This window comes from the organism of the source record quoted next, unplaced genomic scaffold, assembly GCF_019419815.1.
Source record: "Pyrus x bretschneideri cultivar Hongxiangsu unplaced genomic scaffold, Pyrus_bretschneideri_v1 Contig8, whole genome shotgun sequence".
In the NCBI taxonomy this organism is placed as follows: Eukaryota; Viridiplantae; Streptophyta; class Magnoliopsida; order Rosales; family Rosaceae; genus Pyrus; species Pyrus x bretschneideri.
The window spans coordinates 9229577-9241920 of record NW_025999820.1 but is presented as its reverse complement, the minus strand read 5'-3'; the positions used below and the strand labels follow the sequence as shown (position 1 = coordinate 9241920).

Below are 12344 nucleotides of genomic sequence, written 5' to 3'. Positions count from 1 at the left end.
CTCTCTCTCTCTCTCTCTCTCTCTCTCTCTCTCCCTCCCTCCCTCCCTCCCTCCCTCCCTCTCTATTGCATTTGCATCTGATACTCTAGAAGAAATGTCTTGCTTTTTTTTTTTTTTTTTTTGTTATGTTCTTTTGAGAGTGAGAGACAAAGAGAAGCCACAACGAGTTGGCCTGTGCATGACGACGACTTCGACAATGAAGGTGATAAAGGTAAAGGAGTATCCAGATTGGTGAGTTGAAGTGTTGGATTGTAACCAAAGAAATGGGAGTTTCCGGCCAATGTTTATGGAGGCAATCAGATATACTTGGTTGTCAAATTGGGACTGCCGAGTGTGCTTTTTGTTTTTTTGGAGTGGGGACGTGGGGTAGCTTAAGAAGAATGAGGGACAAAGTTGGAATTTTTGATAAAGTTTTTTAATGTGGGGGTGTTTTCATAAAATTATGAGGTGTGTATAAAATAACCCAATAAATAAATATAAAATAAATTACATATATAAATAAATTATTTCCTATGATAGCAAACAATTGCAACATCAACTCGTGGATTTCGATATTTTAATTTTTGTTCTACTTTTGATTTCTCTAGGCTGTCCCAAGAAGATGAAGTTCTAAATGTCGTCCCAATTTTTATTTGAGCGAATACAAAGATGAATATCTTCTTCTCAATTGTTTATAAACATAAATTATCATCGTCGTTGTATGTGAAAATTGAATCTCGAATTCGATTTACTAAAACCTACACAAGAATCATAGAGGCACCAAGTCCATCTCTTGGTTAGACGAAGCCAACAAAAACCAAATTAATGACCGTGGCAAAATGAACGATCATGACATATCTCACGTTTTGATTTTATTTTTCAACAAAAATTATCATAATACAAATAGTTAAATATTTATAAATAAAAAATTCAATCACTTATATTATGAACCTTGTATACCAAGCCATGTTCTGGTACAACTAAAAAAAATTCTCCGTGTGCGACCTTTTAATGTGACATGTAGGCTTGAAGGGAAAAAGAAAAAAAAACAAAACAAAGCCAAGTAAGCATTTTTATATCTATAAAACTCAAAGTGGGACCCGCTCAAAACAACAGTAGAAGATGAGGCGGTGACTGCACATGCTCACAGCTTGGTGGTCTTATCACTAGGGGTTATAAGAGAAGCCAAAGAAAATTGCACGAAAAAATTGCTGCTGCTGCTGCTGCAACGCACAAAAAAAGGTGCCAGAAAGCGCGCCATGATATTCATCTTCCATGGCGATGATATCTCCGCGAGGCTCCAACAAGTTCTTGCTATCTCGCCTCGGAGTCCTAATCACGCAACAGGTCCCTCTCTCTCTAACCTTTTACTTTCTTTGAGGCATTTCGTCGAACATTTGGTGACTGGGGTTTCCTCAATGCGCAGAGACTCGTCCACGCATTGTCTGAGGGAGGATTGCAAGCTCAAGTTCACCCTAAAATCGTCCCGGACTCGGTACCGGACCAAGGTATGTGCATTAAAGTCTGTATATTTGTGTAATTTGAAAGGAAAGGTTGATTTTTGTTATAGCTATTAGCCATTGGCGTTGTGTATAATATGTACTTTTGTTGGTTTATGAATTGGGTAGGTTTCATTGATATGTATAAGTGGAAAAAGATCGACGCAAGGGCCCTCGGGATAAAGCCCTCCATGATTTCGCATCCCTCTTGGATTGTGTTGAAACTTCTTCAGGCTGAAGGTAACATCATGTTCCATTTTCTCTCTCATTGTTGATGTACGTATGTTGTTGTTGTTGTTGTGATTGTGTAGAGCTAAGCATTTATATGCCTCACCGAAGTCCAGTAACCATAGGAATTATTCAGTTAAGGGGGTTATTTTGACTGGCTGAATTGGATGGTTTGCTTATCTTTTAATGTATGCAGGGTTTGAGGCCTACTTAGTGGGTGGATGTGTTAGAGACTTAATCCTCAAAAGGATACCTAAAGACTTCGATGTGATCACTACAGCTAATCTTAAAGAGGTTCGTAACGCTTTGTTTTAAAGTTTTTTCTCAACTCCTGTAGATTGTGATAAATTGCTAGGCGGGGAAATTCAGACTTCTTTGGTTGTTTAACGCTATTACAGATCAAGAAGAAATTTCATCATGCAGATGTTGTTGGGCAACGGTTTCCTATATGCAGGGTGCATGTTAAAGGCACTGTCATTGAGGTTGGTTGGTGAACCTTTTAATTATAGTATCTTCTTGCGTGACTATTTTTATTGTTTGAGATATCATTTTCTTATGCAAATAGTATGCAGCTGTTTCAACTTGCTCTTAGTATCCTATCTTGATGTTCTTTTGTTCTTCCTTTGACTCCTGTAACAGGTATCGAGTTTTGAAACAGTGGCAAGAGATGCAGGTAAAAAGAAAGAGAAAGATAATTTATCTTTTAGGCCGCCTGGCTGTGATAAGAAAGATTTCATCCGTTGGAAAAACAGCATGCATCGGGACTTCACTATTAACAGGTACCCTTATCTACCATTTTTCACTATACCATGTGCTATGCTAGCATTATAAATACTCTCTCTATTCATTTGACCTGTGTAAATTCAATTTCATTTAACAACACAATTTGTGAAATTGTGCGAGCAGTTTATTCTTTGATCCTTTTATGAATAAGATCTATGATTATGCCAATGGAATGGCAGACTTGAGGCACTTAAAGGTAACTCCCAATTTCCCTTTGTTGATGGAAATCTTCACCTTCCTATAAAATAGTTTTTTTTTTTTTCCTCAATATGTCATCTGAAGTTTATTAAGATGAATTATTTTTTGGGTGGCATGGACTTAGCTACGGACACTAGCCCCTGCTAAGTTGTCATTTGAAGAGGATTGTGGTAGGTGTTCCCATCTTTTATGCAAACTTTGATACCATTTGAATGCAACAGCTAAGTGAGTGTATCAGATTAACATTACTTGTTAATATTCAAACTCTCTGATACAGCAAGAATCTTGAGGGGTTTAAGAATTGCTGCTCGTCTGAGCTTGTCAATTTCAAAAGAAACTGAAACTGCAATGCATAAGCTTTCTTCATCCATTTTGAGTTTGAGTAAGGTACCTTCTGAAAGAACTTTATTTGCATAAGATTGCATGCTGGCTCGGTTATTTTCCAATTGTCTTTGGGAGGGATAATGTCTGATACCACTTGTTCAAACTGACATTCTTTGCCCATTCAGTTCAGAAAAATGATGGAGATGGACTATATGCTTTCTTATGGAGCTGCTGAGGCGTCACTATGTTTGCTGTGGAGATTTGATCTGATCAGAATTCTGTTTCCCTTTCATGTACGTGCTCGTTTCATATTGTAAAATAATCCTTTATTGTAATGAAAAATATATTACAAATAATTTTTTCATTACAAATAAATCCATAGTCCTTAGGTGTATATCTAACACAAACTGATACCATTGCAGGCAGCATACTTTGACCAACAGAGTGAAAACTTGAAAGGCGCTCAGAGTTCCTCGATGTTGATGGTAAAACACTACAAAAAGTTTCTTCAATTTTAATATTTAACCGAAAGAGATTTCTTAAATCCATAATCCTGGAGAGATTGTGCAAGAAAAAAAAGGATTTATATAAAGCAATGCATTGAAAACTACAGAAGGATCTTTTTGCATCCCAAATCAAGTGTGGTTTGATTCAGTATCTTTGCAAGAGCTCGAAGAGGAATCATTTACAGAGATACTTCTAAGTTGGATTCTTCAATATTATGATCTAGAAGGGTCTCAATTTTCTTTTCTCAAATCAAAAATCAAAAAATTATTTTTTAATATGTTAAACTGTTAATAATGTTAGAACTTTTGTCACGTCTCTCAATTAGAATTTATGGAACAAGAGCTATTGAGAGTTTTCTAATTTTTCTTCCACAACAGTTTTGTGTGTGCTTGTGGTATTTGTTTTTGTATTACGCAAAATGTAGGTATCTAGTCTTCAACTCTTTTTCATTTGATGTGGAGCCAAGTTAATTTATGCCCAACGCAGCAATTTAGTTAGATTTTGATTTTTCTTTCTTTTTCAACAGAAACTATTCTCGAATATGGATAAAGTGGTTAGCTGTGATAGGCCTGGTCACTGCTCTTTATGGTGAGATAAATGTTTATTGTTTCTGTTAGATTATAATATCCAACACATCATGGCATTTCATTTTATTTATTTTTATAAACTTGGTTCTGAGCACTGGTTTAAATTTTTTTAACCAGTTTATATGACAATTAGCCTATGCTAGCTGTGCCCCGTGCCTTATGTCTAGTCACATTGGGAATTCAGTCTTTTATAAATAGTTGGGTTTCAGCTTTCTATATGTAATGCAGATGTCACTGCTGATTAATTGTCTTTACTACAGGGTCGGACTGTTGGCATTTCACCTGGCACTAGTCAATAACCCACAAGATGCTCTTGTAGTATTGACTTTTGCTTCTGTTCTGTATCATGAAGAATGGGAAGAAGGGGTTAAATTTTCCAGAGACAATGCTGCATTGATAGTTAACTATGTACCTGAGATCTCAGGCTCATGTGGACTTAAATCAGAGGAACAACTTGCAAAACAAGTTTCCAAGTTAGCTTCTTTTATGCTAGATCATATTGCCGCTTTAACTGCAACAAAAGATCCTGATGAATCAATGTCCAGATATCCTGTTTTGCCATTCTCTGAGTTGGTAAGTACGTCTAATTGATATTCAATTCCTGAGCTGGAATTTGATGCGTCTCTCATATCACTTATCTGCATTTTTTTCATCCCATAAGTAAACGCTGTTATGGAATTTGGTATTTATATTCAACCGCATTGCACAATTTTTATATGAATTTTTGTTCCCTTTTACTGTTTTACCATATCGTGCCTTGATTTTGTATCACAGGAGTATGTCACAAATCCTTGGATTATAGACTAGGTGTTACATTTGACAGTTACCATATCATGCCTACTATGTGCTGTTACTGTCAAATCCCATTTAGCAGTTAATTTTAAAATATTTGTTTTTGTGCTTGTATAAAGTTGTTCTTTGGTTGGAGTACTTATATATTGTTTCACATGTGCCTAATTCGATTAAAACAAATGTGATTCGTTCAGGCATTTTTACCCAAGAATATGGCTAAACATGTTGCCGCAATTGTTGAAGTCCTGACCAATGACATCGAATATTACAATCAAGGAAGGAAGAATTTTGAGATTGATTACTACTCACTTGGGAAAGGTCACATGCGCGAGGTTAGGTTTGTTTTAGGGAAAGTTATTCTAGAAACCATGGACAGTGGGATTTTGAGAGCAAAGGAAGCCGTTCAGGGGAAGGAGGACAACTACCACCTGCAGCAGGATATCATTGACAAAAATTTCACTAAGGGTAGAAAACGTGCAATTGATGCCCCTGAAATAAAACAAGAGTTGTCCAAGAAACATAGGGTGAAAGTAGTTTTTGATCCAGATATTGCTACCGATAATCAAGAGGTTGTTGAAACAACTCAATCACCACAGAAGGAGTTGATTTCAGTTCTGGGAAATATGTTAGAGAAGAAAAAACGTCAGTTACCAGAAGAGGTGACTGAGAAAAAGCAAGAGCTTTCTGAGAATGATAAGTTCCAGACAAAGGAGAAGAAGAATACTAAGAAGTGTAATTCAAGTCAGGAGGAGACTATTAAGCTGGAAAATATGTTAGAGCAGAGAGGGTATCCTGTAACACGGAAAGTGATCTGTGAGAAGATTACGGACCTCAGACAAGAAACAGACGAGGAGAGGGGCAGTCCACCTCCCCTCTCTTGTATTTTCAGCAGGGGTGTTGAGGAGATTCAGAAACGCAAACAAGTAGCAGAGAAGCCAATATCCAGTCTCCGTCGACTATCTAGTCTCTTCAAGTGAAACTATTGTCGTAAACTAACAAAAATGACATGTATGTTTATTGTGCCTTCCCCTCCCTCCTTCCATCCCTCTCACTCACAGTTTTCATGAATAATTCTTCCTTTTCTTTCTGCATTGCAGGTGTATCCATAAAAAGTCCTAGGAGCTGGAGGAAAAGTCCTCAGATATACCCCCAGGTTTTGCACATTGTAACATTTTGCTTCCCCCTCCTCATTTCCCTTTCATTTATCGGTTTTAACAATTTTGGTTAGCCTTAGGCATTACGAAATCATGTTGGTTAAGGAGCAGTGTGAAATAGTTTGTGCTACAAAATTTGTATTTATTTAATGATTCGTTCGAGGTTCGAGGTTCGAGGATCGTCTTTTGGATGCGTATGGGTGACCATTAACAACGTTGGAAAGCTTTAGGTATCGCCAATATTTTTTCTACACAGCCCTGTTTAATTTTAGTTCGATTGCATGAATCAAAGGAGGGTCAATCGACAAAAAAAATGTGTTTGCAGGAGAGAAGGGTGGTGTGTAAAACTCAATTTGCTTTTGAAGTATAACTTCAAATGGCTGGATCTCCTGTTAGCAAATTGTAACATTTGAGGTATCGAAATAAATGTTCAACTTTGGATTCTGACTTGTGTAGTTATTTTGTAGTAGACCTGGTAATTTTATGCACGACACATTAACTTAATATGAAACAACATAGAAAAAAAATAAGTTTTGGATTGGGATTAAGAGGCCGGGTGTTTTATCAGTTCAACCCATTAAGTACTTGTTAAATCACAAGTTGATTCAAGTTTACCTATTGTTAATGTTTAATAATTTAGTTTTATTTATTTGATTATGTATTAAAGTAATATATTGTCCTTAACGGGTATGACGGGTTGGATTGGATAATCCGTTAATTTAACAGTTCAACTTAGGGTTTGAAGTTTAAAACTTCTCATTATAACAGGTTTGACATGACATGATCCATTACGATAACAAGTTTGACACGGTAACAATACGAACACAACAAACATGACCTATTGGCTACGTCTACTTCGCAATGATTGAACTAATTCACGTTTTGCCTCTCAAATTAATTCTTTTTTATTTACAAAATCTATACTAAACTAATTTAAATTACACGAATTTGTTTTTATACGATGACATGTTTACATTAAGGTTAAAATCTATCACTTGTAAACAAAGAAAAATTTGAACTTAATTGCACAAATAAAAAAAACAATATTCCATTTCTACTGTTCAAATTTGGCAAAATTTATGTTGCTGCGCATGTAGGCCCACTGGTACATACGGGGCCACATGGAATAATAAAAAAAAAAAACCAGTACGCTCTCACTCTTGTTTCACGATTAATTGTTTGGTTAATATTTGTTTTAACGCTTTCGCTATTATGTTATCTTGTTACCTATTTCCCCTATTTTGTCTTGGATTTCATATTAATGGAAAGTATTTAATGTGCCACCAAAATGTTCACATCATAATTTCTTATAGTTCGTTCATTCATTCATTTGAGCAAGATACGTAAAACTAACGTCATTGCTGACACACTCTTTAATACAGTTAGGTTTCTTCTCAGCTACAATAGTTTGCCAAATAATTATAATGTTAATTTTTGCAATGATCTCGTGTGTCAGCAATTATGTCAGTTACTTGTTCAAACTTCCTTAAATGTAATTTTGTTTGCCAAATTGTTATAATGTTAATTTTCCAAATTAATCTAGCAAAAATTACCGTTAATGCTTTTATAAGCAATTCCCGCAGTCTCTCGAGTTATTCATGCTCCTACAAACCTTCCCGCGATTCTTCTCACTCTCCCCCGTTTTGCCGCGAGAGTACATTGAGAACATTTTAATAAAAGAAACACTCAACATTCGCTGCTGAGCATCATAAAGTAGAAACTTTGGCCCAGTAGACATTTAAGCAACGTTAAATATTGTAATTTGGAAATAAATACAAATTTATAATTTAAACAAGAAAATATTTGGTCCACCCAACAAATAAGAAGCCACACATAAATTTGGTTAGATGCTAAAATATCCAAAATTTACTAATCTTCAAAATATAACCAATCTAATTAGGTAACCATTATCCTAATTTGATTTAATAGTACCAAAAAAAAAATAGAAGGATCCGGTGGGCAGGAGCGCATAGGATTTTTTAGTCCAACCCCCAATCATTGGATAATTGATTAAAAAAAAAAGTGAAAAGAATTTGATTAATTTGAAATCCCACAGGCCAACACCACATGCGAAGGTGACCGTTGTTCGGACATAGGGGTATTACATAGAAAGTCATCCGAATCCGCATGATCTAACGGTCACTTTTCACTAGCCGTTGTATTTGAAAAAAGCAGAAGGGTAATTTTTGGGGTCCTCTCTCTCTCTCTCTCTCTCTCTCTCTCTCTGGGGACAAATACCCACTGATTGTCACTTTATTATGTAGCTCAGCTCTGTCTTTATTTCTACTACTACTCACTGTATTTTACAGAGCTTTCAGTCCCTCTCCCTCTCCCTCTCTCTCTCTCTCTCCCCTCTCTCTCTCTAGATGCTCTCTTGGGGAGAAGAAATTTAGGGTGACTGAGAATTCTTAGCCTCTTTGCTCACTTGGGTGTGATTTGGATTGATTGATTTTGATTGTTCCTTCAGGAAATCATAAGCTTAAAATGGTTATTTCTGATGAGAACCGTTCCAATCTGATCAGACCCACAAATATGCAAGGTGAATGAAGTCACTGAAATGGGGTTGATTTTTTAAATTCTGGGCATTTGGATTTTGAGATTTTGATGATGAAAATTTCAAAAGATTCTGACTCTTTTCGCTTTTCGAACGAAATGTAGGAGGACTAGAGGTGGGTACCGGCAAGCTTGGACAGCGGCAGATTAGGCAGACCAGGAGGGCTTTAGGAGTCATTAATCAAAGCTTGTTAGGAGCTCCAGCATACCCTTGTGTTGTTAACAAGAGACCCTTTACACAGTAATTTTCAAACACTTTTTCGCCTTTCGAATTTTTCATCTTTCACGGGCATGGTTTCTTGAATTTTATTTATTTATTTAGTTTTTTGTTTTTGGTTAATCTCAGAAAACATGAAGTTTATGAGAAGAAGCAGGCAGATCCAGCGCACAGACCAATCACCAGGTTTGAATTTTACCCTTATACTGTTTTTTCATTTTTTATTTCAATTGTTGGGTATGAAATTCAAAATTTTGATCTTTAGATCTTAAACCAACGTGAAAGTCAAATTTTTAATACGTATTTAACCAAAATTTGATGTTGATTTGCGCTTTTTACAGGAAGTTTGCTGCACAAATTAGCACTCAGCCATCTTGTTTCGAGGTACCGCTATCCGCATCCAGATTGATTTTTAATTTTTCTTATCTGTTTTTCCTTATTTGATTGATGGGGTTGGTGTGATGGATATCATCAGGAAGTCAAGATCCCAAAGGTGCCAAACAAAGCAGATGAAACCACGAACTCAGCTGGTTTTGGAGATTGCATTAGTATATTCGTAGACGACGAATTCAAGTCCCCTGAAGGCCAAGCAGAAGCAATGACGGAGGACGCAGAGCCCATGTTCTTAGAGCAAGAAGAATCAATGCCGGAAGAAGCGAATGATACGGTATATCTTTCTGAAAAACATGTCGAGTTTTTGGATTGTGTTTTGTTGGAAAAACCCAATTTTCTGATTTCACATAAAAATTTGATCTTTTAGAAAGAGGTTGAAATGGAGGACATTGTGGAAGAGCCTCTTGTGGATATTGACGGTGGCGATTTGAAGAATCCCCTTGCAGTTGTAGACTATGTTGAGGATCTCTATGCTTACTATAGGAGAATGGAGGTGAAAATTGCTCACTGTTTTATTACTGAACAATTAGATATAGCAAATTCATTGTCAAATGATCATAGATACGAAATTCTTCAAATGTCTCGAGATATATGACCTGATTGATTCGCGCGAAAGCGCGCTGAAGAAGTTCTTTGCGTGCCGCGAAGAACTTGCTACGTGCCTGTACTGATTTAGTCAATTACCTGTCACATTTAAGAGTCGCATATCTCGATTCTCGAATGACAAGTAAATCTGTTGTGGATCTCTTTCCATGGCCATTACAGAACACCAATATCTGTAAATGGAAAGCATTTATGTCAGGTCTTAAATTTTCGTCTAACAAATTGTCTGGCATTTGCATTTTAATCGACATCAAAACATTTTCTGTAAAATGTTTGTACATTTTTGTCACAGAGGAATTTGATTTGCTTCCCATTTAGCAAAAACCATTAATGAAGTTTTCCTTTTTCGACGAAAAACAAAAGTGGGAAAACATCCATTTCAACCAAAGTGTGACTAACTTAACCAACGTTCATATTTGCAGGGTTTTAGCTGTGTCCCACCTAACTATTTGGAGCAACAATGTGACATCAATGAGAAGATGAGGGCTATACTAATTGACTGGCTTATTGAGGTATACTTTTCTTTCCTAAATCGATCAATTTTCCGAAAATGGCAAATGGTTTCTCTTGATTAATCATCAGTGCAGTTTGTTTCAATCAACCTCTTTTACGAATTACAAATGACTAATCTGTTTATCCGAATCAATAGGTGCACGACAAGTTTGAGCTACTGAAGGAGACATTGTTTCTTACTGTGAACCTTATAGACAGATTTTTATCCCAGCATACGGTTGTAAGAAAGAAACTTCAGTTGGTTGGTCTGGTTGCCATGCTTTTAGCATGCAAATATGAGGAAGTTTCTGTTCCTATCGTCGGGGATTTGATTCTTATATCGGATAAAGCTTACACAAGGAATGATGTCCTGGAAATGGTAATTCGTTGTTCTTTCTCGGGCGAGGGCGATTATGCTTAATTGTTTTGCACACTTTGGAAATAAAGTTACTTGTTGAAGTTGTAGTAGTTCTAATTGTCCTTCCCTTTCTGCTGCAGGAGAACATGATTCTCAACACATTGCAGTTTAACATGTCAGTTCCAACGCCGTATGTTTTCATGAATAGATTCCTCAAGGCTGCTCAATCCGACAAGAAGGTCAGTAGTGATTCATCGAAGATCAAAACATTTTTCTCACTCCAACGAGATTCTGATTCCTTTTTCTTTGATGTCCTCAAAACAGATTGAACTCCTATCGTTCTTCTTAATCGAGCTCTCTCTCGTGGAGTACCAAATGCTGAAGTTTCCACCATCTCTGTTAGCCGCTGCTGCAGTCTACACTGCTCAATGCACTCTTCTCGGGTTCAAGCAATGGAGCAGCACCTGCGAGTGGCACACAAACTACTCGGAAGAACAGCTCTTGTGAGTACTTTTACTTATTAGTTTCTCCCATCTATAAAACAGTAACTAAATCTTAATCAGTCGAAGAATTTACTAACAACTCACTAATTTGATGGTAACAGAGAATGCTCAAGTTTGATGGTGGGATTCCACCAGAAGGCGTCGACGGGGAGGCTGACAGGGGTGCACAGGAAGTACTGTACATCCAAGTTTGGCTACATTGCAAATTCAGAACCAGCAAAGTGTCTGGTGCAGAATCAACAACTATAGCAGGCCCATATACTCACTAACAAACATTACATATGATGACTTTGTTAATTGGGGTTTAATTGGGTAATTTGGGAAGAAGAAGAAGATTAATGCACTTAATAATTCAGCAACTGTGGTTGCACACCTAGGAAAGTTGGGTTACCCTAGATTTCTAGGATTTGCAGCAGCCTCAAGTTGTTTGCTTGAGAAAGCAGATTAGTGTGTTCTAATTGAACATGCTCCATTTTTCATTTCAAATTTTTACTTTGAACTTCAAATAAATTGACGACACAAATGGATTCCATTTTCTCAATTGTTGTTGCTCATGGTTTATGTTTGAACTTTATTTCGATAGTTGTTGATGACATAATATAGAGAGCAGTTACTGACGCTTTTGAAAATCATTAGGAACTTCGTACCTGTAAAAATGTATAATAACTATTTTGGACCGCTAGTTAGTAGTTACATTTCCGTTTTTATATAATATCAAAATACCAATTTGTCCTTGTAAAGGGTTAAAATATCCAAACATTTCTACATGACGCACTAACCTACCTTGACTTATGAGCCGCCCCAACTTATACTATTCAGAATTTGAGTACCACGTCGCTTCACTTAAACGACGTGATTCTGCTCATTCCAAGTTTTCCAACATTTTCTTCACCAACCACAATGATTTGGCAGTATCGCTTCTCTGTTTCGAATATTCAATTTTACAGACTTCCCCTAATAGTTAAATTATATAAATGCTTACTTTTATTTAACTTTAATCCCTTAACTCTCGTATTAATTTCTTCCGTCTTTTAATTTAAAAATTTGTACTATTGATCATTTTCACTACTTTCGTATATTTGTTCCATTTAATTGGTAAGAGATTGAATTATCGGTGAACAACTAACAAACGAGGGCATTAATAAGGTGGGATAAATTTTCTAATATACTCTTA

The 12344-nt window shown here is 36.4% G+C and overlaps 2 protein-coding genes across 2 annotated transcripts; both read left to right on the top strand.

Annotated features, from left to right (window-relative positions):
* The first annotated feature begins 1164 nt into the window (after positions 1–1164).
* Positions 1165–6495, top strand: LOC103936543. The gene is made up of 15 exons (XM_009346393.3): positions 1165–1326; positions 1406–1487; positions 1608–1718; positions 1903–2000; positions 2105–2188; positions 2346–2485; positions 2613–2685; positions 2812–2857; positions 2965–3074; positions 3197–3304; positions 3434–3496; positions 4045–4106; positions 4366–4678; positions 5092–5905; positions 5995–6495. The coding sequence occupies exons 1-14, from the start codon at positions 1255–1257 to the stop codon at positions 5872–5874; spliced, it is 2145 nt and encodes a 714-aa protein (XP_009344668.2). The 5' UTR covers positions 1165–1254; the 3' UTR covers positions 5875–5905; positions 5995–6495.
* A 1819-nt stretch (positions 6496–8314) lies between these two features.
* LOC103936542 (G2/mitotic-specific cyclin-2) lies at positions 8315–11711 on the top strand. The gene is made up of 11 exons (XM_018644819.2): positions 8315–8590; positions 8710–8845; positions 8951–9007; positions 9163–9205; positions 9297–9488; positions 9582–9707; positions 10240–10329; positions 10467–10688; positions 10808–10906; positions 10992–11170; positions 11272–11711. Exons 1-11 carry the CDS (start codon positions 8536–8538, stop codon positions 11417–11419), a joined length of 1347 nt encoding a protein of 448 aa, XP_018500335.2. The 5' UTR covers positions 8315–8535; the 3' UTR covers positions 11420–11711.
* Positions 11712–12344: the final 633 nt, after the last annotated feature.

Bases quoted from the DNA above. Each gene is read 5' to 3' on its own strand.
- LOC103936543 (XM_009346393.3), top strand. From the start codon at position 1,255: ATGGCGATGATATCTCCGCGAGGCTCCAACAAGTTCTTGCTATCTCGC. The intron at 2,486-2,612 runs GTACCCTTATCT...TTGTGCGAGCAG, and splicing joins CGGGACTTCACTATTAACAG to TTTATTCTTTGATCCTTTTA. The intron at 4,679-5,091 runs GTAAGTACGTCT...TGATTCGTTCAG, and splicing joins TTTTGCCATTCTCTGAGTTG to GCATTTTTACCCAAGAATAT.
- LOC103936542 (XM_018644819.2), top strand. From the start codon at position 8,536: ATGGTTATTTCTGATGAGAACCGTTCCAATCTGATCAGACCCACAAAT. The intron at 9,206-9,296 runs GTACCGCTATCC...GGATATCATCAG, and splicing joins CTCAGCCATCTTGTTTCGAG to GAAGTCAAGATCCCAAAGGT. The intron at 10,907-10,991 runs GTCAGTAGTGAT...TCCTCAAAACAG, and splicing joins CTGCTCAATCCGACAAGAAG to ATTGAACTCCTATCGTTCTT.